The 25,219-nt window shown below is 42.7% G+C and overlaps 1 protein-coding gene across 4 annotated transcripts in view; it reads right to left on the reverse strand.

Annotated features, from left to right (window-relative positions):
* The window catches only part of LOC126095150 (la-related protein 1B), a 143,099-nt gene that overhangs the window by 104,987 nt on the left and 12,893 nt on the right, over positions 1–25,219 (reverse strand). The window contains exon 1 of one of the 4 annotated variants that reach the window (XM_049909875.1): positions 7,342–7,494. The exons of the other annotated variants lie outside the window; for them this stretch is intronic. Coding sequence (XP_049765832.1) covers positions 7,342–7,360 — 19 coding nt within the window. The 5' untranslated portion in view covers positions 7,361–7,494. Of the gene's footprint in view, positions 1–7,341; positions 7,495–25,219 lie in introns of those variants that run through there. 4 annotated transcript variants of the gene reach the window in all.

The raw sequence follows: 25,219 nt of genomic DNA on the forward strand, positions 1-25,219 counted from the left end.
ACAGCTCTATACGAGGAAATGACTACACAATTTTGATTGACGAAGTACAGTAGCTATCAAAGAATAGACTTTTTTCAACAACCAACATCACAATTAGGACAAGTAATCTGAAAGTCATCATCACTAGATGGGAGTTGTTTGTAAACAGCATTCACTTAGTCTCATACGCTCGTGTATCCAGCTTACAAACAACATTCTTACTAAGTGTCACCTCTCTCCTCGCAAATATCCCGTCTTTCGAACTATTGTTGGTAAAACTTCAGTAGACGTCCGACTCTGATGTACCACAGAAAAATAAACAAGATGTGTATCTACTACTAAAAAAATAATAAAACAATATTTTAAGGAAAATAGCAGTTGGTCAAGTGAGCTTTTAAGTGATTACACGAGACTGGGGGGACAAATAATAGACACTCCTTCGATATACGTAGTCAAATTACTTGTAGAAAGGTGCACCACTATCTCTGACACCGCAACATATTCTAACCGAAGCGCCAGACGTGTGTGACAATAACGATTGTAAAAATATTTGCTGCTCGTTTCATTCGCAGAAACTTAAGCTGTACTGTTAGGTCACAAACACACCATCACCTTGGAAGTCGATACAGATTACGAAAAAACAGACCTTCACCGTACACCAAGTAATTATGTCTCCCTTCGAGTAAAGGTCATTGCAATTTTTATTGAAATATTATTTAGTTCACAAATTTTCCGCAACTGGGCTACCGCAGCCCTTGTTTGTCGTTGGAAAAGTTTCGTCGGAAATAACATCGAAGTTTAGCATGGTTTAGTCTGCGGCTACTACACTACGTTAAATGGTGGGAGGGGCACCCTTTTATGATATAATCCGCCGAGTTAGCACTACACCCCAGCAACAAACAGTACACTGAAAAATCACAGCTTGTGGGGTCTACTTTCGGCTCCACAGAAAACAAACGGCAAGGCGTCCTTTCCCTGTGACCTTGGCTGCGAGCAGCCAAACAACGTAACCCGTTACCTTCCTCAAGTCGTCCACTCACGTTCCACGGCATCGTAACTACTCTGCTATCGACAATTACCTATTATCCCGCTTTCATCGTTGCGAACATGTGCAATCTGTTATACAGAATTTATCGTACCTTCCTGCCAAAAAACGTGTCTGCAGTCAGAATATATTATATGCAGTTTTTGGAGCTACGCTGGTAGCTCCATGGAGGTATATATAATAAAGGGAGATGGCGCAACAGACTTCCGCTGCACACTGCTTTATAGCCAGCGCCGCCAAGTTAGTATGTCCAAAACCTTAGCAGACGATTGCTTCTGGTCCTTAATTTCTATGGGGCATGCCAGTTACTGCAATTTGCGAATGTAGCGCCCTGCAGCAGCGGCAACTGTTGGCTGTTCCTGTTTGCAAAGCACTATATTGTTTGTTTACGAAAATGGATACGCGTATTATTTATACGTGATCTCTGCTAAAAAGCACATTTCTTCCCTTATCCATATGCTAGTCATGTTGTTCTGCCAGCAGTACACATAAATAAAAACTTCAATACCTATGAACATGTAAGGCAACAGTAAAGTACGAAGTACAGCTAGAAGTAAGGACATCGGCTCATAAAACTTCACAAAATCGGACAAACCCACCCCTAAAAGAGCGTACATATTTACACAACATTGAAAATACAGAAAATATTTCTATTAATTTAATAAGGAAGCCTCACAACCTTCTAAAAAACGCAAAGTTGGAAAAACGCAAGACGCGAACCCACTAATTGTAACACGGCGACTACCAACTACGCTACGCTAGACTTCGGCAATGAATGACCTTTTATGTGACCATCTTCTGAGGCTTTAATAGCTGATACGTTATTAACGGATATTTAATGACAACAAATGACGCGTTTCTGATGAATCTTCAAAGTGTTGTTGCCTTAAAACGGCATACTTTCATAACACGTGTGTTAAAAATAACACGAATATAAAAACCAAAATTCTTTAATCATCAATATGAAGGCCATCGTCATTTCATTATAACAAAATTGTACCAATAACGACGCGCTTTCGAAAAATCCTCAATGTGCTGGTACTCAGAAACAGCATATATTCAAAGGATACAAGTAGTAACATGAAAACCACAAAATATGACCAACTGAAAATGACATACAATACGGCGTTTCTAAGGTTTTGGTTGCGACGTAGATGGCGTTCTTGTCCTCTTACTAGTTCAACCATTGGTAGCACGTTGCATAAATATCGCAGAATTCACTTTGCGTTTCACGCAAGACAACGGTTCTTGTTCCTCAATGTGAACTAATAGGAAGTCACTTCACAAAACTCGTACAGCTCCATGTCAACGTTAACTAACTCGTCCAGCGTGTAAACGGCGTTACCTCCAACAGGGGCCAGCACGAGGATTGAGACAAAAATGGTTGGCATGGTGAAATCAATGGTGTAGCGGAAGGAACAGTCTTTCGTATTAGACAAAAATATTACTAAGTGAACGTGCCTGCGGAAGGACGTTTTTTTAATTAGATACTGCGTGCAGCTGTGATAGTACGGAAAAATAGATAACAATAGTGGTAGTTACAGTTGTGGTAGCGAGTTAGCAGTAGTAACACGCGTAGTTCTTGATGTAACGAAAACAGTGTTAGCAGCTGACAGAAGTAGTGAGAATGAATATAGATTAGGTGAAAATTACACAACCTAAAAAATAAGTTATAAACTGCAAGGGTAGTAGTTTTGAGTGTTCCGTTTGCTAAATGTCTACACATTTCTCGATGCTGTGTGGACTGGTGCGTTGCCAAGAAGCAAACTGCTGTATCCGCCACTCACTGTGCGTTGGGTATCTACAGCAACATTCCTCCTCTGGTCTAGGGTTTGTTTTATTTTGTGAAGTATGAAGTGTCATTTTTTTTCTTCAAATCATATTTCTATTTGTCTTGGTGTGCAGGAACACCAAACCAAACCTTGGTTTACAGTGAAACAACTGTGGCGCAGCATGTGAATCTTCGTACACTGTCTTCTGTCGAACAGCTAAATGGATGAATAAACAGTATTCGTCTGGCTTTGTTGCTAATGTTAGTGAAGAACCAAAGAAATCAGTCATCTGGGACAACAGTTTGTGTTTTTGGCCATAAAAAATTTACGTCTTCCAGATCACTAAAGTTTCACGCGGGTCTCTTACTATAATCATTTTGTTACAGCTGTGATACGACGCCCAGAGAGCACCTATAGCGGGCAATTCAAGCTTTTTCAATGTTAGAACAACGCCTTCTGCATCAAGCGCCAGGGACTTGTGACGCTCTACACCGTAAAATGACAGTAGCAACAAATCACTACCGAGAGAGTTCGAGCCTCACTACCTAACCTTGTGTTATCTTTCGTAAGGACTGCAAAAAGTGGTTGAATTACGAACAACATTCAATGCCGCGCACACACGGATGCGCGTTTACCCTGATCTCGAGGTATTTGTACTACACACTACACATTCTTTTTATGTGCAATGCGTGTTAAACCCAATGCGTCATTAACAATACTTTGAACAACAGATACTCTTAACGAGAAATGGCCGTTATGCAAGTGAATATACTGATGTCAGCTACGCTGCGAAATTCTCTCTTCGGTTTCTGCCAGGTCCACTACACTTGCGCAACTTGCATAACAAGAACAGACTGCTTAACGCATCGGCATTACACCATAAAAGGCATTATCACACCGGTCAATGAACTGTATACTACGGTCAGGTACTTACATTTTAAATATCATGAAATGGTGGTGGAAACGTCTAACAAGGGTACTTCGGCGATGAACACTTTAAAAATTCATCAACTCCACTCCCAGAGTTTTGACTAAAAAATGCCCCCCCCCCCGTATTTCCGCTCTTCTTTTAATCCGAAGATTGATTCAATGCAGTAAAATCGATTACTATCTATCAGAGTAAGACATGGTGTTTATGCAAGACGAAAACTGAAATTGAGCTTTTGTTTGGACACGGAACTCTAATGTGACTCTCGGAAACAGTTCACTTAAGCAATCTACACAAGCAGTAAATGAAATCAGGCAGCGGTGTTTCCGATAGCCTAATTTTACCACACAGCTGTTCGATGTTACACCATTCGGCGTTGAAAGATACTAACAATTAAGACCCGTGAGCATCTGCAGTATCTGACCTGCCACAATTTAAGCTGCGCAGTACTGCAAACCGGTACATGAAATAATTTAGAGACGTCGAGAACTGGATCCAATTATTTTCCGCCAGATTACTGTACGATATATCACGTAACTTAACGTTTCCTCACACGGCAGTCGCGTGTGGCGAAAAACCGCACATCGTTTTCGATTATGTTCACTGTAGACAGGGGGGAAAATGATTCTACGCTTTGAACGAGGGCTACGTTTCGTTTTACGGTAATTGAATTATTATTCGTGCTGGAGACTGCGTGAGACGTTAGTTAAAGACTACACATTTTAATTAAATTTTAGCATTCAAAATGACAGGTTCGAATAATAGTACAAAACTATATATACAAAGTGAAGAAAAATTCGCGCACTCTGACTTCGCAGCGCGATTCCTCGCAAGCGGCAATACAAAAGTATCTTTCTCAAAATTTCGTCCTGCGCATATTTCGGGCAGCAAATGGAAGTTAAAGATCGGCAATTTGCCAACACCGTAATAACGTGTACGCTAACTACCTCCGTCCGCAAATATAGTAGTGCTGTGCAATTGGTGCATGGGATAGCTTTTTTGGATTAGTATGCAGGAGGTCGAGGGGTCGATCCTGGGTCGAGGATTATTTATTTTTATTTGCTAAAAGTAGTCTGCGTAGCTCGGTATATGTCGTCTTAATCGTCGTACATAGATTATAGTGGGTCTTCTACAAAACATTTCCATTTATGTTGTACGAACACAAAAATGGAGAAAGAACCGTTTTCACTGGTCAGCTTTTAAAGAAGCCTTTTGCACGTCGTACATGCGAACTGTTTCGCATCACTGGGTGTACTAGATCCCAAACCTATAATCTGTGTACCAAATGGCCCCATCGAAATTATTTGCAAAGCGCGCTGCTAGCCCTACTAGTGACGTAAGGCCCTAACGAAATGTAATGAAACTGAACATGGCAAGTATTCAAATGGTTCAAATGGCTCTGAGCACTATGGGACTTAACAGCTGTGGTCATCAGTCCCCTAGAACTTAGAACTACTTAAACCGAACTAGCCTAAGGATATCACACACATCCATGCCCGAGGCAGGATTCAAACCTGCGACCGTAGCAGTCGCACGGTTCCGAACTGCGCGCCTAGAACCGCGAGACCACCGCGGCCGGCTGGCAAGTATTAATCGATGGAATAGGACCATTGGGGTGGGGGTGGGGGGGTGAGTAAATATAAAACAAGTAGGGAATCTAGTAGATCCAGTTGTGCAAAACCAACGACGAACAAATGGTTTCTTTAGAAGCTGACCAATGGAAACGATTGTATTTCCATTTCTGTGTTTGTATTGTGTTAACTGCAAATTTCTTCTTGAAGACCCAATGTATGACGATTAAGACTCCAGAGTTAAGTGCCACGCAGACTGCTTTTAGCAAATAAAAACAAATAAGACTCGTCTCAGACTCGGAACCCTCGACCTCGTGCATGCTAACCCAAAACCCACCTCCTGCATGCTAACCCAAAACGCCATTTCCTGCACCAACTGCACAGCAGTACTACATTTCCCGACGGGGGTATTCAGCGTACACGTGATTACGGTGTTGCCAGATAGCCAATTTCAACGTCCACATACTAGCCGAAATATACATGAAACGAAATTTGGTTAGATTTTTGTATTGCTAGTATGTGAGGAATCGCGCAGCGAAGTCAGAGTGCGCGAATTTTTCTTCACCGGAGGGAGGGAGGGAGGGAGGGAATCTGGACAGGCCTCTGATCGAGAATACGAATACTGCTTAGGTTTCTCTTATTAGAACAGAGATGGGAGAATCAGAGCAACAAAAATTCTATAGGATGATGTTCTGGGTGCGAGACTAGTGCTGACGTGAAACAAAACGTTTTAAAGAGGTTGAAAGAACATTGTAAAAGTAACCAAAATATATGCTTTGGCAGTAAACCTAGAATATTGTTGGGGCAGACTTTGAATGTGAAAAGCCGCAGTGGTCAAATATCTCACTATTCTTGGCTTAAAGTCCAAAAATATTCGCTCACGCCCAAGGTTCTGTGGGATGTCATACATCTAGTCATCATATACAATGTGTTCCGGCATGCAAATACGTAACTGTCTATTTTGAAACTGAGAATTTGCCAGTTGTGCACAAGTTCGTGGCTGTCTGAACCAAATCACATCGCCACAATGAATACATTGCCAGAGGGGAGTATGCCACGAATTTATTTGACACGCATGGATTCTGGTACAACTATCCGCAAGTGACCTTGAACCAGGAAAATGGTGAGAACTGGACCTCAGATAATAAGCTCGTTACGAAACTGTGATAACTAAACAATATAACGGAGAATAAAAAATGTCTTAACTGATGTGCACACGTGTTTTCTATACGGCTGCTCAATCGGAGCAGTTTATGAATTCCTCGTCAACAAAAAGCATAGCAACCGAACAAGTTTAGCACCGACTTTGAAGCTAAGCAGAAAACAAGTTAATAATGACCGGCGTTACTGTAGATTCAGAATCAGAAGGCGTAACATCGAGATTAAAAAAGTCCTTTCTTAACGGCAGCGAATTCGCGACGCTGATTTCGCGCCCAGGTTTTGGGCGACCATATGGTCGGTCACTCAGTGCCCTTGGCGCCACGTGGCAGCGGTGTTAGGATATTGAATCTTATTAAAATCTGCTTTCGATATACGAACAGAAATACGTGTGGTATAAGAGAAAGTTCTTATTGCTATCACACTGTACAGAAGTACAGATATTCCTCCTACATTTCCGAGGAAGAAGTTAACCGCAGAAAAATCACGAAAACAGCCGTATTCTTGCAAGCATTTTTTCTGTAAGTTCATTAGCCCGGTTTTTAGAGAACTTACAGGACCACGAAGGTATGAACTGCAATCATGAAGTTACTCTGAACTGCATCATCACTGCACAGTACTAATAACACAGATGAATCTAATACGTCGCGAGTTTTAAAAGTTCTTATATGAATAGCGTCAACACAGCTTTTGAAATAAATAAGTAGTACTTGTAACTAAGAAATTGAGCAGGAGTTTAACACAGCTTTTATTTTCAGTATCAACAACACACAGAAGCAGCAATGTGTGCGAGGGGCCCTGAAAGGTGCGGTCACCGCGTGGCGGCGTTACGCTCCGCCGCCGCGTAACATTACATAAAGCAGACCCAACAGGTGGGTACGCGCTCACCTTGTGCGGCGTATCTCATCCTTTCCTCCCATAGGCACGAACGGGCGGGAATGAGCGAATTCTCCAACAAGCTAAACCTAACGGTCCCTTTCGACAGAATTTGGCAACAAACACGACAGACGGCATGCCACTGCGCGGCCCAGCACGCCGACAGCGAGAGAAAGCGACCGACACAGCCCGGCCCCGCGGGGAACTGGTTACAGCATTACCTGCACTCGCAAAACATTCACTTTTCGTCATGCTACAACGGCTCGCCCGCGTTCCTACGGTGAGATGTATGCTCCACATGCGCTTTACCACAAAAAATTGCTTTTATTTTGGATTACTCGGCACAGATACTAGACTACTGAGCTTTTGATCACTAATAACACACTTACTAGTAATGATATGGTAGCTGAACTTAAGTGATAGAACAGAAGTTATGTAAAATATGAGAGGCAGAGAGACGAAATTACTTTCTTTAAAGAAAGAGAAGCTAACATTAAATGCTAAATGTAACAAAGCAAATGAAAATATACTATTTAAATTGCGACTGAAAATATGTTAATTGTTTGAATCGCACCGGGCTATATACTGCAAGTTCTTTTAACAACGTATAAGTATCTGGCAGTCGAAAAAGGATAAATAATACTACGTTACTATTAATTACGTTCGTTTTCCCTCTCGACAACTGAGTTCAACTAACTCCCATTCCACCAAATCGTAATGGTAATTTCTGTGAAAATTTTTTGTGCATATATATATATATATATATATGTTGATCTCAATAAGACCCCTAATGTTGAATGCAAATTAAGTATGGAAGATTATATATTAAATAACTTCAGACAATATAGCAGCAGCTTGCCTTTCTGTCATATATAAATCGACCAGCGTCATTGTCAGTCCACGTAAAGGAAACAGTACGAATGAATAATGTATAATTCAACTCCCTTTTCTAATTTACGCCAAAGCGGCGAAAAAATATGTGGACAACGATTTTCGGGAGCCCCCGCACACATGCGGCGGATCGCAGCGATCGATCACTCATTACTCTGAAATCCCATGCAGTCTGACGATTCGCCTGTGACGTGTGACGAATATGGTTGGGCCCTGTCTAGTTATTATCCGTAGATGTTTTGTTTCGTTTCGCTTTGCCCAGACTGAGTTGTAGACGTGAAGATCAGGCCACAATTGTAATTTATATCGAACGGAACACATATATAAATATAAAAACACCGACTTTTCACAACAAAGCATTTTGAAGCTTGTGCTGTCAAAATGGAATCGATGGGAAATTAACAGTAATTGTCACTATACACTGGGCTCCATCTGATTTTGGGTCATTCATCAAACTACTACATGCATTACTGAAGTACTGAACTTACTCTCTAAAATAACTTACAGTACTCCTGAAAAGTGTTTTAAAACAAGTTAATTACATTACAATCAGTTTCTTTATTTATTTTTTGCAAGTGTTCGAAAAGGCACACGATCAACTGTCACTGCCGCTAAACACAGCAGTTCATTTTCCATAGCATATTTCTCAAAACAATGGCGTTGGTAATATCCGTAGAAATTGCTTGGTAAATCGCTCGTGTGTGACGGGCTCATAACGAGCAACGGATTGAAGGTTATCGTCGCTCCTGTGCGGGATACTTGATGAACATATTGATAATCATTACTACGATAATTACGCGTATAAGGGGCAGTCAAATGAAAACCGAACACCCGCCACAATGGGACCATGAAACTAATCAATTCTGAAGTAATAACCACGAGTGTTAAATATTTATCCCATAGGAAAAAGAGACGATCGGTTCTTTTTAAGTAGAATGAGGTCGGCCGCTGACGGATCAACACTTCCTCGTCAGACTGAAACAGATGTCCACGCTGTCTTTCTCATGGTCGCCAAAGAATGATTTGGTATTTCACAGTGTCTCCCAACCAAATTGCAGAAGCGTAGCCTTTGTCCGATTGCACAGCAACACATTTGAACTGTGCCTTGCTGCGACATGAAAGTATGTGTTCTTTACAATATTACATACGATAATTACGGAAATTAAATCAGAAATGTCCCATCACGTCCCAATTTTTCTGGAAAAGATACGCCACATATACCACTTTCTAGCAACTTGAAATGAGTAACAATACAGGAGGAATTTGTAGTTGATTAATAAACAAATCACGCAACAAAAGTAACTGTAACAAAGCATAAAATAAATGAAAATAGTACGAGAAAGCTGAATTAAGCCTGAAATGTACTTACAAACTTTTTCCTGGAAACTTCTGGCATGTGGGTGGATGGTGAAACTTGTACAGGAGCGTCCAGCAGTAATCTGCCAAAAGGTTTTGTGACAATCTTTCCTTGTATCAAATTTCTTGGTAAAATCACCATGTTCATCACATCTCCAAAATTAGGTGGAAAGAAATACAAATGGGAATGGAGGAAATGTAATTTCTGAGCCATGTTGCACCCCATACCCTTGCAACAGCCCAGCAGTGTTCCATTAGTTCTCTGGAATTCTCAGACATATGTTTCCCAAGAAATTGTAGCATACATCTTTAAAAGTAAGCCAAGCTGATTTCTCAGTATCAATGGTAATCTCTTTCAAGTCACAGATCTGAGGCCCAATGAAAATTCCTTTAACTTATGGTGTACTAATCGCAGGAAATTTAGGTAGTAAAAACTGAATACCCTGGCCATCTTTGTCCACTGCTTTCACAAAATTCTTCATGAAGCCATATTTTTTTGATGGAGTGTTGGTAACAGCACACTGTCTCAGCAAGGGGTTCATCTGACTTTCTCCAGGATTGAAAATTTCTCTCAAAGGCTACTCTTTGACTACATAACAGGTGTTCCTTGCTCTACTATCTCAGTGACACAAGAAACAGCAATATTTTGTGTAACCACTCAGCATCCCCAGAACTTCGATATGACCACAGATTTTCCATTTGTGTTTCGAACAGCCAGTATTCTTCAGGAGTAGCCTCATGTTCTAGTAAGTTTCCTTTAACTGAACGCAATGGACCACTGGTATCCAAGGTTTCTCGTTTCCGTTAGGTAACAGAACAGCTTTGAGCCTAACACTTTGAGGAATCCACAAATAGGCGCCATTATTCCCGACTGTGAATCCTCACAAACTTTATAAACAGTTCGACGTTGCGCGTAATACTGAAGCGATAGTCAAGCCACGTTCACAGGATTTGTCGACATACGAAATACGTTCGACAACTTAAAATGGCGCAAAACGTTTGAAATTCTCACAAAAAGCTACACGGAAAGAAGAATAATATAAAATATGAACGAGGAACATGAGGGATCAAGAAGAGTGGAAAACCAAGAATGAAATGTTCACATTTAAACTGGTTGTAAGACTGGGATGCAGTCTTTCGCCAAAGTTTCGAGGTGAGATTAAAGTTCGGGATGAGCGGACAACAATTATAAGATTCGTTGATGACACTGCTATGCTCAGTGAAACAGAAGAAAAATTACAGAACCTGTTGAATGACACGGACAGGCTGATCAGTATAGAAAACGGATAGCGGGTGAACCGAAAAAAGACAAAAGTAATGACGTGTAGCGGAAACGATATTGCAGAAAACCTTATCTAAACTGGTAATCAAGAAGTAGTGGAAGTGAAGGAGTCCTGCCACCTTGGAAGCAAAATAACCCTTGAGGGTCATTCTATGGTGACGGACGTAACATCTGTACATGCAGCAAACGTTTGATTACGAGACCTGTGTTGATTTGCCATTAAACTACGGAACCGGAAGTAACAGACGTAACACAACGTTCACTTTGCATGGAATGACCCATGAAAGACGAAGCAAGAAGGACATAAGAGCACACTAGCAAAAGCAAAGTGGGAGTTCATGGGCAAAAGAAGTCTGTTAGTATAAAATATTAATCTTAAATTGAGGGAGGAATTACCGAGAATGTACATCAGGAGCACAGCACTGTACGACTCCGTTGTGTGCAGAAAGGGAAAAGAATGAAACATATGGAGGACAATGACAAGAAGAAGGGATAGCACGATAGGCCACGTGTTGGGACATCTGAGAATGACTTCCATGGTACTGGAGGAAGCTGTACAGGGAAAAAAAAGAAAAAAATTAGAAGAGATTGGTGTACATCCAACGAATAATAGAGGACGTTGGGTGCCAATGAAATTATAAGGTGGGCACAGGAGAAGAAGACCGAAGATTCTATGAAAGTACCTCGCGCCACTAAGTGGTACAGCAAGTCGCAGCCATAGCGAGTGGACGCGGCGGGCGAGCACTGTAATAGCAGCGTTCGCCCATTAAGTAACAAGATCACTGGTGCTAAAATACAATGCCACAACTATAGGCGACGTGGATAAAGCGGCCCACAGTCAGCAACGACGGCATATGAGTCCTGAGGAGAAAACCATCCCGTCTTCACAAAGGAGCACGTGCCAAAAACTGGAAACTGTGGCCGATAGGGGAGCCGATGTGTCCGAATATACATCGACCTACCTCAAGCGACGTTTTAGGGTTATCTATTTGCTACAAACAGATCAAACATTATGGCTTATGCTAAAATCACGTCAGTCAACTTAAGCTTTGGTCGCAAATTTGGGTGGCAGTTCATTATCGCCGATGTAGTGTACCCAATCACTGGCGCGCTTTCCACACAGGGTACTAGGAAAGTTTTGCAATACGACGCGTTAATAAGTCGCAGAAGGCTGATTGTTGCTGCGTTCTGAGAATACTTCACCCTTGTATTGTAGCCGCTGTACCAAGACTGTGGGCGCAGTCGTTCACTTGCAGGGTTAGGTGAAGTGCTTGCTATGGCATCGTGGTCACGAAGTGAGATTCGGGCAGTTTTGCGATAAAACTTCGCGCGTGGTTTAAAAATAGACCGGGGCTCTGAAGAAATGACTGCCGCACTCGATGATGTAATTCCACATCGTACAATTATATTCAGGAGGTACTGAAAATTCCAAGGAGGAAATTTCACTCTAGAACGCCGAGAGGACGGGAAGGCCAAGCTCATCAGTAACGGAGGGAAGCATTGGTGCTGTGAAGGAAAATGCTGGATGAAGACAGGCGAGTGACCTCTAAGTAGATAGAGGATATACTAGGGCTGAAAGCGCCAGCAAATCATTCGATTTGATCATTTGCAATTAAAGAAATTTCACTCTCTGGATGCCGCATTGAATGACGAAAGAACATATGACACGACGTTTGACTTGGTGGCGGGAGATGTTAAAGAAGTTTTCTAAGGGACAATCTCAGTATGTGAATAACATGGTGACGAGACATAGGTGATGAGACTAAAGAAAATGATAGTTTTTTTCTAAAACGAGTGGAATTGTGGAACGTGCTTTTTGGACACACAGAGGGCAGTCAAAGCTAAGTGGTACACTGAGCAGTGCCTGCCCCAAGTCATCCAATCTTTGAAGAACTAACAAACGAAATCAAGAATGGACACTTCGTTCATCCATCACCAAAATGCTCCAATTCACTGCGCCATAGCATGCATCGAATACTTGCGGGGTGCAGGACTGAAACTTCTTGAGTACCCTCCTTACAGTCCAGACCTTGCTCCTTGTGACTTTGAACTGTTCCCACATATGTGAAAATGTACCTGAAAGGAGTGCAGTTTTCAAGTGATGAGGACCTCCTGAGGGCTTGGGACAACGGGAGTGCCAACTTCTTACACGAACGTGGGAGAATTTGTTTAGGAACTAGTTTCGGAGAATGGAGACGTGTATTCAATGTGGCGGAAATTACTTCGAAAAAATTAAATAAATAAAGCTGGATTGTAAAACTTTCCTGGTACCCTTTATATCTTCCAATGTACTCTTAGATCTCAGTCATCAGCGTAGATACCTGACTACCAAAGGAACGTCAGACAGCCACTTTTCGATTCAACCAGCTGAATATGGTACGCGAATTGTGGATATACCTACGCACGACGAATTTCTAGCGAACTTTTCGTTTGCAACCATAACTTCGGAACGTATAGAACACACTGCTATGGCTAGATGAGAGAAAACTGCTCTCCCTCAACCTCAAGCGCATCTCACACTGATGGTGGACGCATTCGAATTTATTAGTACTAGCGACTTCAACCTCCTCAGTAAAGTTCCCTGCTGGGTTTAACGATTGCCGTATCTCAGTACACTTTACAGACTGTGGAACAGCCGGCCCCCTCTTCCCCCTACTTCCTCACTGAACTGTGATTGCGGAGAATCATCGTTTTTGGCTGACAACTTGAAGAGAGTCCTAAAGCAGTTACGTATACTGTTTGGATGACAAGAGCCTATTAACGCTCATCCCTTTTGGCCTTTCCTGATTATATACGTGATTCCGGACACAAACTTAAGCAGCCATCTTAGACAATCTGCACATGACACTGCCGTTTACTGTCAATAAGTGACAGATAACAGAATTACAGTCAGTGTGATGTTTGAGTGCTACAGGAACTTTTGAATTTTTCAATGATAAGCAACAAATTTACAGCTTCTCAATATAACACCAACAGATTAGTTAGAACATATAACATTGCAACGATGATTTCGAAAAGGCGACTAAGTCAGCTTTTTATTGGCATGTGTGAAAACTGCTTACACTACGCTTGTCTGTCGGCTTCTATGCCGCGCAATATAGGTTCACTAGACCTGTTAGAATCGATTCACTGGACTTCTTTTGAGAGATCGCGAAATAAGAGTGTCACGAATAGAATGAGAGCCAGGATGGCGATCATGAACACCAAAGCGTTTTTTACTGTGGATAAATCTTCATGCGATGTCTATTTTCTCCAACGAATCCCAAAATATTTTGGAAACACCGGCTTCTATAGGGAGAAATGACCATCGACATAAAACAGAGCACGCTATAAAGCACTCGACTGTTAATTTTTCTGACGAGCTACACGGGAGTGGAATGATTGCGACGTGTTTCTTCTATATCCTGACAAGTAATTAGGTGTAAATTACAGTAATTCATGTAGATTTGAATGCAGAATGGAAGATTTAAGAATTTTGAAACAAATTTATAATTTCTACACAAACGGCCGAGAGGATCTTTTGTAGAGTAGCCTACAGTTTTACAGAAGAGCTCGATAGCGACTAGGATTCAAAGAAAAACTTAAAGAGTTCTGAACTGATGTAGGACAGAGTGTTTGGAAGTGATGATGACTCAATACAAATCGAAGTTAAATAAATTAAGAAAGGAGTCTCCAAAGCAGATAAACCCAACCCCTGAAGAACACAGGCTTTGGACGGCTACTGTCGCAGTGAAATAGTTATTGCGAGGTGCTAGGACGACGGCGAATTCAGTCCTCCCAACGCACAAACCGGCCACGTTTGCCTTTCGACAAATGACAGATAAGGTGTCGCCGCGTCAGCTACGATAGTTTTATCTTCTCGCACAGTTAATGGCGAACATAATGTACTAGCTGATGCACTGACCCGCAAAGGCGCCATCATGATTGAACTGGACTTCTAAGCAGTAGTTCTCGCTCAAGACGTGAACATAAGTTGAAGTCCTTCCACACTGCCCCATTACTTTCGAAGATTCCACGTCTCGCACTACCAAACTCAAACGTAATATTGTGCGACTTCCTCAGGTTGTGTGAGTGACAGCTTGTGACGTCAAAATTTCAACGGGTGGCCACCAATCTCGCTAATACAGTCCTATAGAGATGTTAGACATTGGAAGTGCTAGATGACGCCGCGTGGTTAGAGGCACCATGTCAGCGGTTTGCGAGGCCCATCCCGCACGCGCGCGTGTGTGTGTGTGTGTGTGTGTGTGTGTGTGTGTGTGTGTGTGTGTGTGTGTTTGTTTTGTTACGGTAAGTTGGTAAGTTAGTTTACGTGGTGTGTAAGTCTAAGGACCGATGACCTCAGCAATTAAGTTCCTTAGGAATTTACACATATTTGAACATTCCACTCCCCCCCCCCCCCCCCCCCGCCACAGATAACTGTTCACCAAATCAACAACTGTTGAAGTAACGATCGCTAGAAACGACGTGACTCCATAGTCGAGCATCTACCTGTCAAATAAGCAATTTGAACAGATTCATATTGGCATGGTTTGCCCGTTAGCGCCGCCAAAACACACACACTATCTTATGGGGATTGACATGTTTTTCATGCTGTCGGGAAGTTTTTGCAGTGGGCGACGCAATAGTAACGACCATCTTCAAATTCATACAACGACGATGGACTGCGTGTTTCTTAGTGCACTCCACACTACAATAGACAAGGGCAGGAAATTTGAGTCCCATCTACAGAAAACATTAGTAACGTTGTTGGGTATGAAATTATGCGCAGCAGCCTACCAGTCTCCTGCTAGTAGCATCACTGAACGCCTCGCTGCTCTTGCTTCATTCAAAATATCATGGCTTCGAAGATTGGACAGACTGTTTGGAGCAGCAACTCGATGCGACTGCTTTCGTGCATAGACAAACACTCCGACTGCCCGGTGAATATCTAGCTGACGAACGGGATGCCACTACTGAGCTTCTGACTGTACAGTACCTGTGTTTACAGATCTATCGAGTACTGACAGCAAAGCTCCAGTCACCTTGTGTTGGTCGATGTACTGAACTTGCGCGGTGAAATAAATATTCGTCAGTAGCAGTTTACGTCGACAGGATAAAATCAGCTTCCATCGCACAACGAGATACCCAGGATGGCGCACTGCTAACTGGTGTCTGCGCCTAGCTTTGCGCACCAACGGCCTGTCTGTTGCAAGATTGATGAGCACAAATCCAAAGTGCCGTAGGTACCAAGGGAGAGTGATGCAGTGCGATGCGCTGTTCCTGCATTTTTCGTGTTTGATGTTGGCTACTAAAATATTTGTTTGTTATTTCTTTATTATTTCCTACAACGTTTCTCGAATTTACCTTTTCGCTTCAGTTCCTTGAAAAGAAAACTATTTAAATACGAAAAGAATGTTGGGAAGAACTGAATCTGCCTGAATCTGGAAATACCTGAACCATTTAAAATGTCAGGGTTCATATTTCATAATTCCACTATTAGATAAGGAGGAAATGCCACCACGGACCAAGAACTATGGCTACATTACAGAACAACCCTGTTACGACAAACATGATTTCACAGTCACATTCCTTGATTTTTTTAACAAGAAAACTGTCACTTTTCAATCTAATCTAGACGCTACCAGTCAGGATATCACCGAAAGTTATCACATTCGTCAAATGAAACCACAGCAAAATCATTGAGAAAGATATATTTGACCAAATTTGTATACTTAAGCGACAGCGAATATCGAAAACAGGAAAAAATGAAGAATCGTATTTTAATTGACTCGTCGTGTGGAAAAGCTGGAAAAGTTAATTACGTCTGACAGGAAAGATTGTTCCTATTAAAAGTGTTGCAAAGCAATCTGAGAAGCAACACAGCAGCTAACAAGCTCCAGACGAGGGCAATACACCTAGCTGGGCAGTTAACCGTATTACGACTACCTCTTAACGAAGCTGCATCTTGCCACACATCGCCAGTGATCTTCACGCCTATGCGCTGCTTCAAGAACGCCAACTCCATTACACACAGTGACTTTTACTCAACCTGCGCCAGATCTGCAGCTAGATGGCTTAGCACGAAGGCCGTCGCTAAAGTGACGTGTTTAAAAGTGTTCGTTCTTTATCGGAGGAACAGCATTCAGCTAGTTAAAATGAACGAGATTATACACAAAAGTAACATCCGGTCTTCTCAAGTTTCTGTACATGGATCTTCTCTACACAATTTTTGGCCATCGGTGTGTTTCTGCATCTGGATTCCTGGCTTTGTTAAAATTTGAGTACGAAACTCAAGAGGCTGGCTTTGTATTTCGTTTCTTTCAGAGTCGCAAATGCAAAGATAATCCAGCTTCCAGCAAACAGTTTCATTGCTATACAGAGGCTAACAAATTCAATTCTAGTCATGTGATTTTAAGCTCATGGCCATATTTTGGTGAATTCGCCATGATAATTTATCATTAAACTCGGAGGGTTCTTCTTCCCGTCCTCTCCAAGAACGTTGTCTGCCATTCTGTCTCTACGTCTCCATCATGTTGGACTGAACGACAATCACACTTTACACAGGCGCACACGTGTGACACTACTCTGCAGCTGCACAAACGTTTTGTCAGATTCGCTAACAGTACTTCTACTGCAACAACATAAAACTTATGACGTTCATGTGTTACCTAGGCATAACACACCTGTCAAATTATTCTTTCGATACCTAAAATGGATCATATTAAACTCCAAAGTCAAAGACCATACAAAAGTTATGGCTTTCACGCAAAGCTCAGTGTTCGATTCCCGCTTGGATATTCTGTTCCGCAACCTGCACTTAACGAGATTCGCCTCTGGCAAAACTCTGTATATCAAAGAGTCTTTGCATTTTGATTATTGTACGTTACGGGGATAAGTGAATAAATTAATTCACAGTGGAAGACAGGTCGTAGGAAGTGGTGAAGTCAAATTAACACTTAGACTGATAATTGCTTTAGCTCTCTGTATAGTTCTGTATAAGATAAAAGTTTTGATTCACTGTGATACCTAAAGCCGTCGGCACACGGACCGTGCATCCGAACGTTGAGCGTGCCGAGTTTCTGACGTCATAGCGTGGAATAGCACGTTCGGGAGTCTTTCCGAACGTGCAGAGCAATATCTGGCATGTCAGATATTCTGAGCGTGCGTCTGAGCGTTGACCAATGAGATGGCACAACGCCACCTACGTCACAAGCACGCCGTCTCCCTTCAGTACACAGTTGTGAGGCGCCATATTGACATTCATTTCAAGCCTATATATGCCGTTTCTGACCACCAGCAAATTGAGAATCACTGGAAAACCCGCTGTTAGTTGTGATTCGATCCAATAAATTAATGAGAAACATCATATTCGAAGCCAAAGAATTATTGTAACTTGCGTATTATGAGAGTAGGCTATTTGAAGACAGCGACACACTGAAGATCCACCCAAAATGCATTGTTCTTGGTACAATTTGTTATAATTAAATTTCAATTAATAACATAATTACCTGCGATTAACGTTTTTACCAATGAGTAAGATAATATGATTCAGCGACGGGTATTGTTGGTTTAGCGTAGTGAGTAGCGTCTCTGTCCATGAAAGAGATATTGATGGGGCGGTGGTTCGCGTCATAACCCTTCCAAAATGTTTTGTCCTAACATTCGCGTTTTTATTAGATTCTGATACTTTATTATTAGTTTAATATAAGTATATACTATAATATTTGATGTTATGTAAATATAAGTTCACCTTTTTTTGAGGGGTGACTTTGTCCGATTGGCTTAATCTACAGGACAGGTTGAGCTACTTGTATGAAAATATTTTGCTCCTTTTACGCTTCGTAATTCACATGTTGCAAAGATTCTGCTACTGGGTAGGAACAGTGATCAAGTAAGACTGACCCTGGAGTTTTACTAAAATGTGGGAATGATGAAATAATGTTTATAATATGCGGAGAAGTATTTCGAATTTGTACCGCACTGTTTGTAATGGAACTTTTATAGTCCTGTGTCCTTATTGATTGCACATGGTACTTTCCTTTTCGTGGACGATGAAGGAAATGTGCGGGAATTTTACGCGCGCCCGTTGAGTAAACAGTGTGATTTATGAACTAGAAACATCCCTCGACTGCCGCTGGAGTGCGTTGCGATCGCGTATACCACTTTGGGCCCCACGAACCGTATGCACAAGTCGCATCGTTCCTGAGCGTTCAGCAGCACGTTGAACTCGGCACGCTCAACGTTAACGTTCGACAGCACGGTCCGTGTGCCGACGGCTTAAGACTGCATTTGAATTTAAGTTTTAGACTTCTTACAGCATTCGTCTATTTTAGCAAATGTGCTGAAGAACCCAGCAGATGAGTGCCCTAAACCTTCATACTGGGGTCAATATGACCCCATAAGAGAATTGGAAATATGTATCTCCCTTGTTTTCAAAACTATTATTTTCAAAACATGCAACTTTCATCCTCTCAAGTCAATTGGATCCACTTCTGTTTCGCTCATTTTTATATTTACAACAGATTCGAAATTTTTTTCACGGTCTTTGCATTGAGTACCACTGGCATCAATATGACCAACTTTCTTTGTTTCTAAACGTAACATTTATGAAACAGAATGACGAATTCTATGTTGACTAACTGTTCCAACAAACTCCTGCAACAATAAAAACATTATTTTATACTTATTTTTGTAACCATTGTTGGAGTATCTTGCATCAGCTGTTGTACCCTTCCTAATACCACTATGGTCAATATGACCCCACAAGCACATTGCTTTTAAAGCTTTTTTTTTCCTTCAAAATATGCCACTTTTTCTCTGAGTCAGTTGTATCCAGTGATGTTTTGGTCAGTTTTATATTCACAACAAATAAAAATTTATTCATTTTTTTTCGCACCTACCACTGAGATTAACATGAGCCCAATCTAAATTTCTGTTTTGTTTCTTGAATGTAATATTTATGAAAATAAAATCATTAAAGTTACGCAGAACAGCTGTAATGCTTTGACCTTAGTTCATTAAAATAATGCCAACATAGTGTAAATAACGGGTTTATATGACCCCAAAGGTACTCAGTGGGAGAAGAAAATCGTAGTAGTACTAGGATTAAATGTCACGTGCACATACTATACATCTAACGGACGCCAACAATCCCGACGAGACTAAATAACTCCCATTTTCGTAGATCACTAAATTAGCAGTTTTCTGCCACAGGAAAATACAGTAAACGTCTAAACAAAGGAGTTCTTCCTTCTGGAAAGTCAAACAGTTAAGTCAACATCGACATAATGCCAAGAGCTAATGGCGGTAGAAGTAAATAGCAGCTACAGACTGGCGATACTGACTGCTTTCGAAACGGAAGTTCAGTGTTATACAACTACCTCCACCCACACTATTTGAAGTTTTTTACAACACCTCCGTTTATACGCTGTCGTATGAACGACTGAAAGTATTACATACTTACAACCGCCTGCATTTCCGAGACAAGGAATTTGACCTTAGGTAGACTGTTATAGCGCATACGATATATATCGCATCATCGAAACAAAACTGTCACCAGAAATGGATAACATATCGAATACCCAAGTTAAGAATGTCTGAATGGCTTATATTGGGAAACATATCAAACTGCTTTGCTTTCTGGGGATCGACGCATACTTTGGAGCACTAAATTTTAATGCATTTCAACCATTTGGTTTGCAGGCTCTTTCCTTCACAAATTCATAAATTAATCTGTTCTGACACAATACATTAGAAGTGACTGATACGATCTTGTGCGTAATTATCCTATAAATATTTACTCGGTCCAAAGAAAGTTCACAAATGTGGCTATCATTGGTAAGAGAATTGTTCTGATCTATGAGAATGGTGCGCTGGCCCTTTGCAACTACTACAGAAATTTTCAAAATAAGCACTTAATGTACACCACATGTACAGCCCCAACATAAATGAGAAACTATTAGACTGGAATTTTCTTTACAAAATGAAATTTCACAGTTACGCTACAAACTCTCATGCACCCCTTACACCACAATTGTCAATTAGGCCAAGAAGTGAGCATCTATAATTTGACCTGGAAAAAATCTTCCATAATATTCGTTTATGTTAATTTACGATAAACTGAATATTTTTCCCTTCTGAAACTCCGCAAGATGCTATAATCCCATTGGTCCATCCCCCCCCCACCTCCCTCTCTCTCTCTCTTACGGATCTGCTGCTTATTGTTAGTAGTGTTACCTGCATCATGTGCGGCCCAAAAATATCTCTCTCTTACGGATCTGCTGTTTATTGTCAGTAGTGTTACCTGCATCATGTGCGGCCCAAAATATCAATCTTCTTTCAGTGTGCCCCAGATAAGCTAATTGTTGGGCACCCTGTACTACACCTTCTTTTCGCGACTCCACTACACTACAGTTTCAGAAGCAGAAACTCGGAATGACAAACAAAAATAATTCCGAATATTTCATTACGTAATTTTCGCTGGAAGCCTAGTCAAATGCGTATAAGGCTTTACTACACCTTTCTTTGCGACTCCACTAAACTACAGTTTCCGAAGCAGAAACTCGGAATGACAAAAATGCTTCCGAACATTTCATTTCGTCATTTTCGCTGGGAGTGTAGTCAAATGCGTTATAGGGCTGTTCGTCAGGTAAGCCAACAGCCTTCCGATTACCTTGCACTACACATTCAAGGAATGTTCAAAGGCTGACCACAGTAGCACGATAAGATTTGAGATGACGCTACCGATGAGATTTTAAAGGTAGTACCGCCTGAAGAGGGGATAGGCGCCGCAAAAATGTATTCGGAGAAGAGCGGTGTCAGCCTTTGAAATTGCCGCTTATTATGTAAACAAGTTGCTCAGTTTCGAGATATGTCACGCCATAAGAACTACATTTTACAGGTGCCAAAATTACTATATAGGAAAGAATTGATACTTATCTATTTACTTTTCAAGTATATAAGAAATCTGTAGCGAATGTGACTTTGCCCCCTCTTTGGACACTTATAAAGGCAACAGTATATCCATCGCTGAAAAATCATTTAAGTAAACAACCAACAATAGCTGTATTCATACTGAATCTTTGTTCAGGAAGCATTTCAAAATTTACGCACTTGTTTATACCGATTATAAATCCAAACTAGCCATGACAACGCACTTGTTTATACGATTATAAATCCAAACTAGCCATGACAACATTTCCCCTAAAATATCTATGTATACCAAATCATTGTCTGCAGCTCGTGGTCGTGCGGTAGCGTTCTCGCTTCCCGCGCCTGGGTTCGATTCCCGGCGGGGTCAGGGTTTTTCTCTGCCTCGTGATGTCCTTACGTTAGTTAGGTTTAAGTAGTTGTAAGTTCTAGGGACTGATGACCATAGATGGTGCTCAGAGCCATTTTTTAACCAAATCATTATTTCTGCCATTTTGTCATTCTACAGGGAGTTCAAGTGTAAATGTGAGCACACATTTTATAAACTGATCAAGATATTGAAACAAAATTTCACATTAAATATTTTTTTTTTCATTACAACTGGAATGTTTGTTCATTTCACAGTGCTATCAATTTTCAGAGTTATGATTCCATATTAAGGCACCTCGTACAGAAACAGGGTGTAATCTTATGATCAAATTTAGCTGCTTTCACCCCACTATACGGTAACAGGAAGTACATTAAAATCACAGAAACGTAAACTAATTCAAACGAGCACCAGGCCAAGATGTTGCCTCAGCTGTAAGGAAACCAGTTTATGGAGTAAACCCACCAGCAATTGACAACCTTCCTATGTAGTTCTTCCATGAAGCATAACAACTTAAAACAAGCATTTCTGCTTCAATAGTAAACAAAATATTTCTAACAGCTGGTAAAAGTAACAGTGATGCATATATTAACGATCTCTTTTGGGGGAAAGGTGTTTGAAGTTTGCTTAACATCACACCAATAACTGCTGCCACCAGGTACTTTGGGCCATCTGAGTTTTTACAAGGCAACGAAAGTGAAACTGCCGTGTTTTAAGCAATTTTTGTGAAAGGATTCACTTATGATTACTCTCCTTCCGCAACATTAAAAATGCCGCTAAAAAGTATTTGTTTCTGTTTTAAAAATAACTCTGCAATACCCCATCAAAGTTATGATTGACAACATTATACTCGCCCTTTGCGGCCTGTTATTTGCCAAAAAAGTGCCTCGATACCTAGAACCGTCATTAAAATATTGGCGGAACGCGGATAGCAGCATTAAAGTTTCGCATGACCTGTAAATTTAACACGACTTGGTATGGTTCTGAAGAAAGTATCGGTTTGGCGACATACCGAAAGCCGGAATTTTCAAAATACCTGGGTAGTTACTACTCGCTTGATAACGGGCAAACTGCTATGCTGAACGAGCGCGCACTGCGTCCTTGAGGGCAAGTGGAGAGGCTGGCTTCCCGCGACATGTTTGTGATAGCTGGCGGCTGAAAGCGGGCTCTCCCGTAAGGTCGTGGCGCTCTGCCTAGCAACAAGAATAGACGGCACGGCACGCACACGGGGCGGGCTGGTCCGGTCACTCTCGTGCGTGCTCAAGGTGAATTTCTCCGGCTTGCTACGGCCGCTCCAGACAGCTCGAGGCATGGGCGTGTGCCGGCACCTCCCTAGGCGCGAACACACATGCCTGTCTCACACGGGGGCCCCGTTCCCCCTGTCATGTTTCCGCGGCAAAACAGATTCTTCGTTACACTTCTGTGTTTTCTGCCTGTCATGTTTCCGCGCAAAAACAGATTCTTCGTTATACTTCTGTTGTTTCTGCCTGAGTCCAAACTGTCAAGTACATCCCCCGTTATGTCCAATGCAATGGAAATGTAAAATGAAAACGGTAAAACTTAAGATCTTAAGAAATAGCAGAAAGCCATTACGGGATTATTTTTTAATAATTTTATATTCACGATTTCTTGTATTTTTAAATTCAACTTTCTGTGAAATTTATTTATAAATCTTACAGAGCAAACACAGATTTTCAACTTTACATGTCTACATTAATGTTGTATAAGGATTCTGCTAATTTAAAGAAGTTAACTGTTTTGGTGCATCTGAACTGGAGGGGAGAGAGAGAGAGAGAGAGAGAGAGAGAGAGAGAGAGAGAGAGAGAGGGAGAGAGAGAGTGGGGGGGGGGAAGGGAGAGAGAGAGAGATGAGAGAGAGAGAGAGAGAGAGAGAGAGAGAGAGAGAGAGAGTGGGGGGGGAAGGAGAGAGAGAGAGAGAGAGAGAGAGGAGAGAGAGAGAGAGAGAGAGAGGAGAGAGAGAGAGGGGGGGGGGGAGAGGGGGGGAGAGAGAGGGGGGGGGAGAGAGAGAGGGGGGAGAGAGAGAGGGGGGGAGAGAGAGGGGGGTGGGGGCGGGGAGAGAGAGGGGGGAGAGAGAGGGGGAGGGGAGAGGGAGAGGGAGAGGGGGGAGAGAGAGGGGGAGAGGGAGAGGGGGGAGAGAGAGGGGGAGAGGGTGGGGGAGAGTGAGAGAGGGGAGGGGGGGAGAGTGAGAGAGGGGGGAGGGGGGAGAGGGAGAGAGGGGGGGAGGGAGAGATGGGATGGTAAGCAGAAATCGGGGTGATGGTAGTGGTGGGAGGATATAAAGTGGGCGCTATCGAAAAGGGCGTCAGGGTAAAATGGAACATGAATGAAGGAAGACAGTGAAGAGGGGGGAGGGGGAGGGGGAGGGGGAGGAGGAGGAGGAGGAGGAGAGTGAAGGAACAGAAAGGAAAGAGGATTGCGATGAGGGGGACTGAGAGAGCAGGGATGATGAGCGGGGGAGGGGGGGGGCAATGAGGTGGGAGGGGGCGATAGCGGGAAGTGAGGGAGGAGAGTGGGGAAGGGACTGCGAAGAAACGAAGCAGGGAAGCGGTGAGGAGTAGGAGGGGGCATAGGAGGGAGTTCAGGAGAAGGCCATAGGGCACGGAGCGAGTGAGGGGGGAGGCACGGAGGGAGGGAGTGAGGAGTGGGGAGGGAGGCAAGGGGCGAGCGGGGAGAGGCACAGAGAGGGGGCGAGGGAGCGGTGGGGGAGGCGGCAAGAAGGGGCGAGCGAGTGGGGGGAGGCAAAGGAGAGAGCGAGCGAAGCGAAGCGAGCGGGGGGGGGGGGGGGGAGGCAAGGAGAGAGCGAGCGAGCGGGGGGGGAGGGCAAGGAGGGAGCGAGCAGGGGGGAGGCAAGGAGGGAGCGAGCAGGGGGGGAGGCAAGGAGGGAGCGAGCAGGGGGGGAGGCAAGGAGGGAGCGAGCAGGGGGGAGGCAAGGAGGGAGCGAGCAGGGGGGGAGGCAAGGAGGGAGCGATGGGAGGAGGCAAGGAGGGAGCGATGGGGGGAGGCAAGGAGGGAGCGATGGGGGGGAGGCAAGGAGGGAGCGATGGGGGGAGAGGCACGGAGGGAGCG

This window comes from Schistocerca cancellata, chromosome 8, assembly GCF_023864275.1.
Source record: "Schistocerca cancellata isolate TAMUIC-IGC-003103 chromosome 8, iqSchCanc2.1, whole genome shotgun sequence".
Taxonomy (NCBI): domain Eukaryota; kingdom Metazoa; phylum Arthropoda; class Insecta; order Orthoptera; family Acrididae; genus Schistocerca; species Schistocerca cancellata.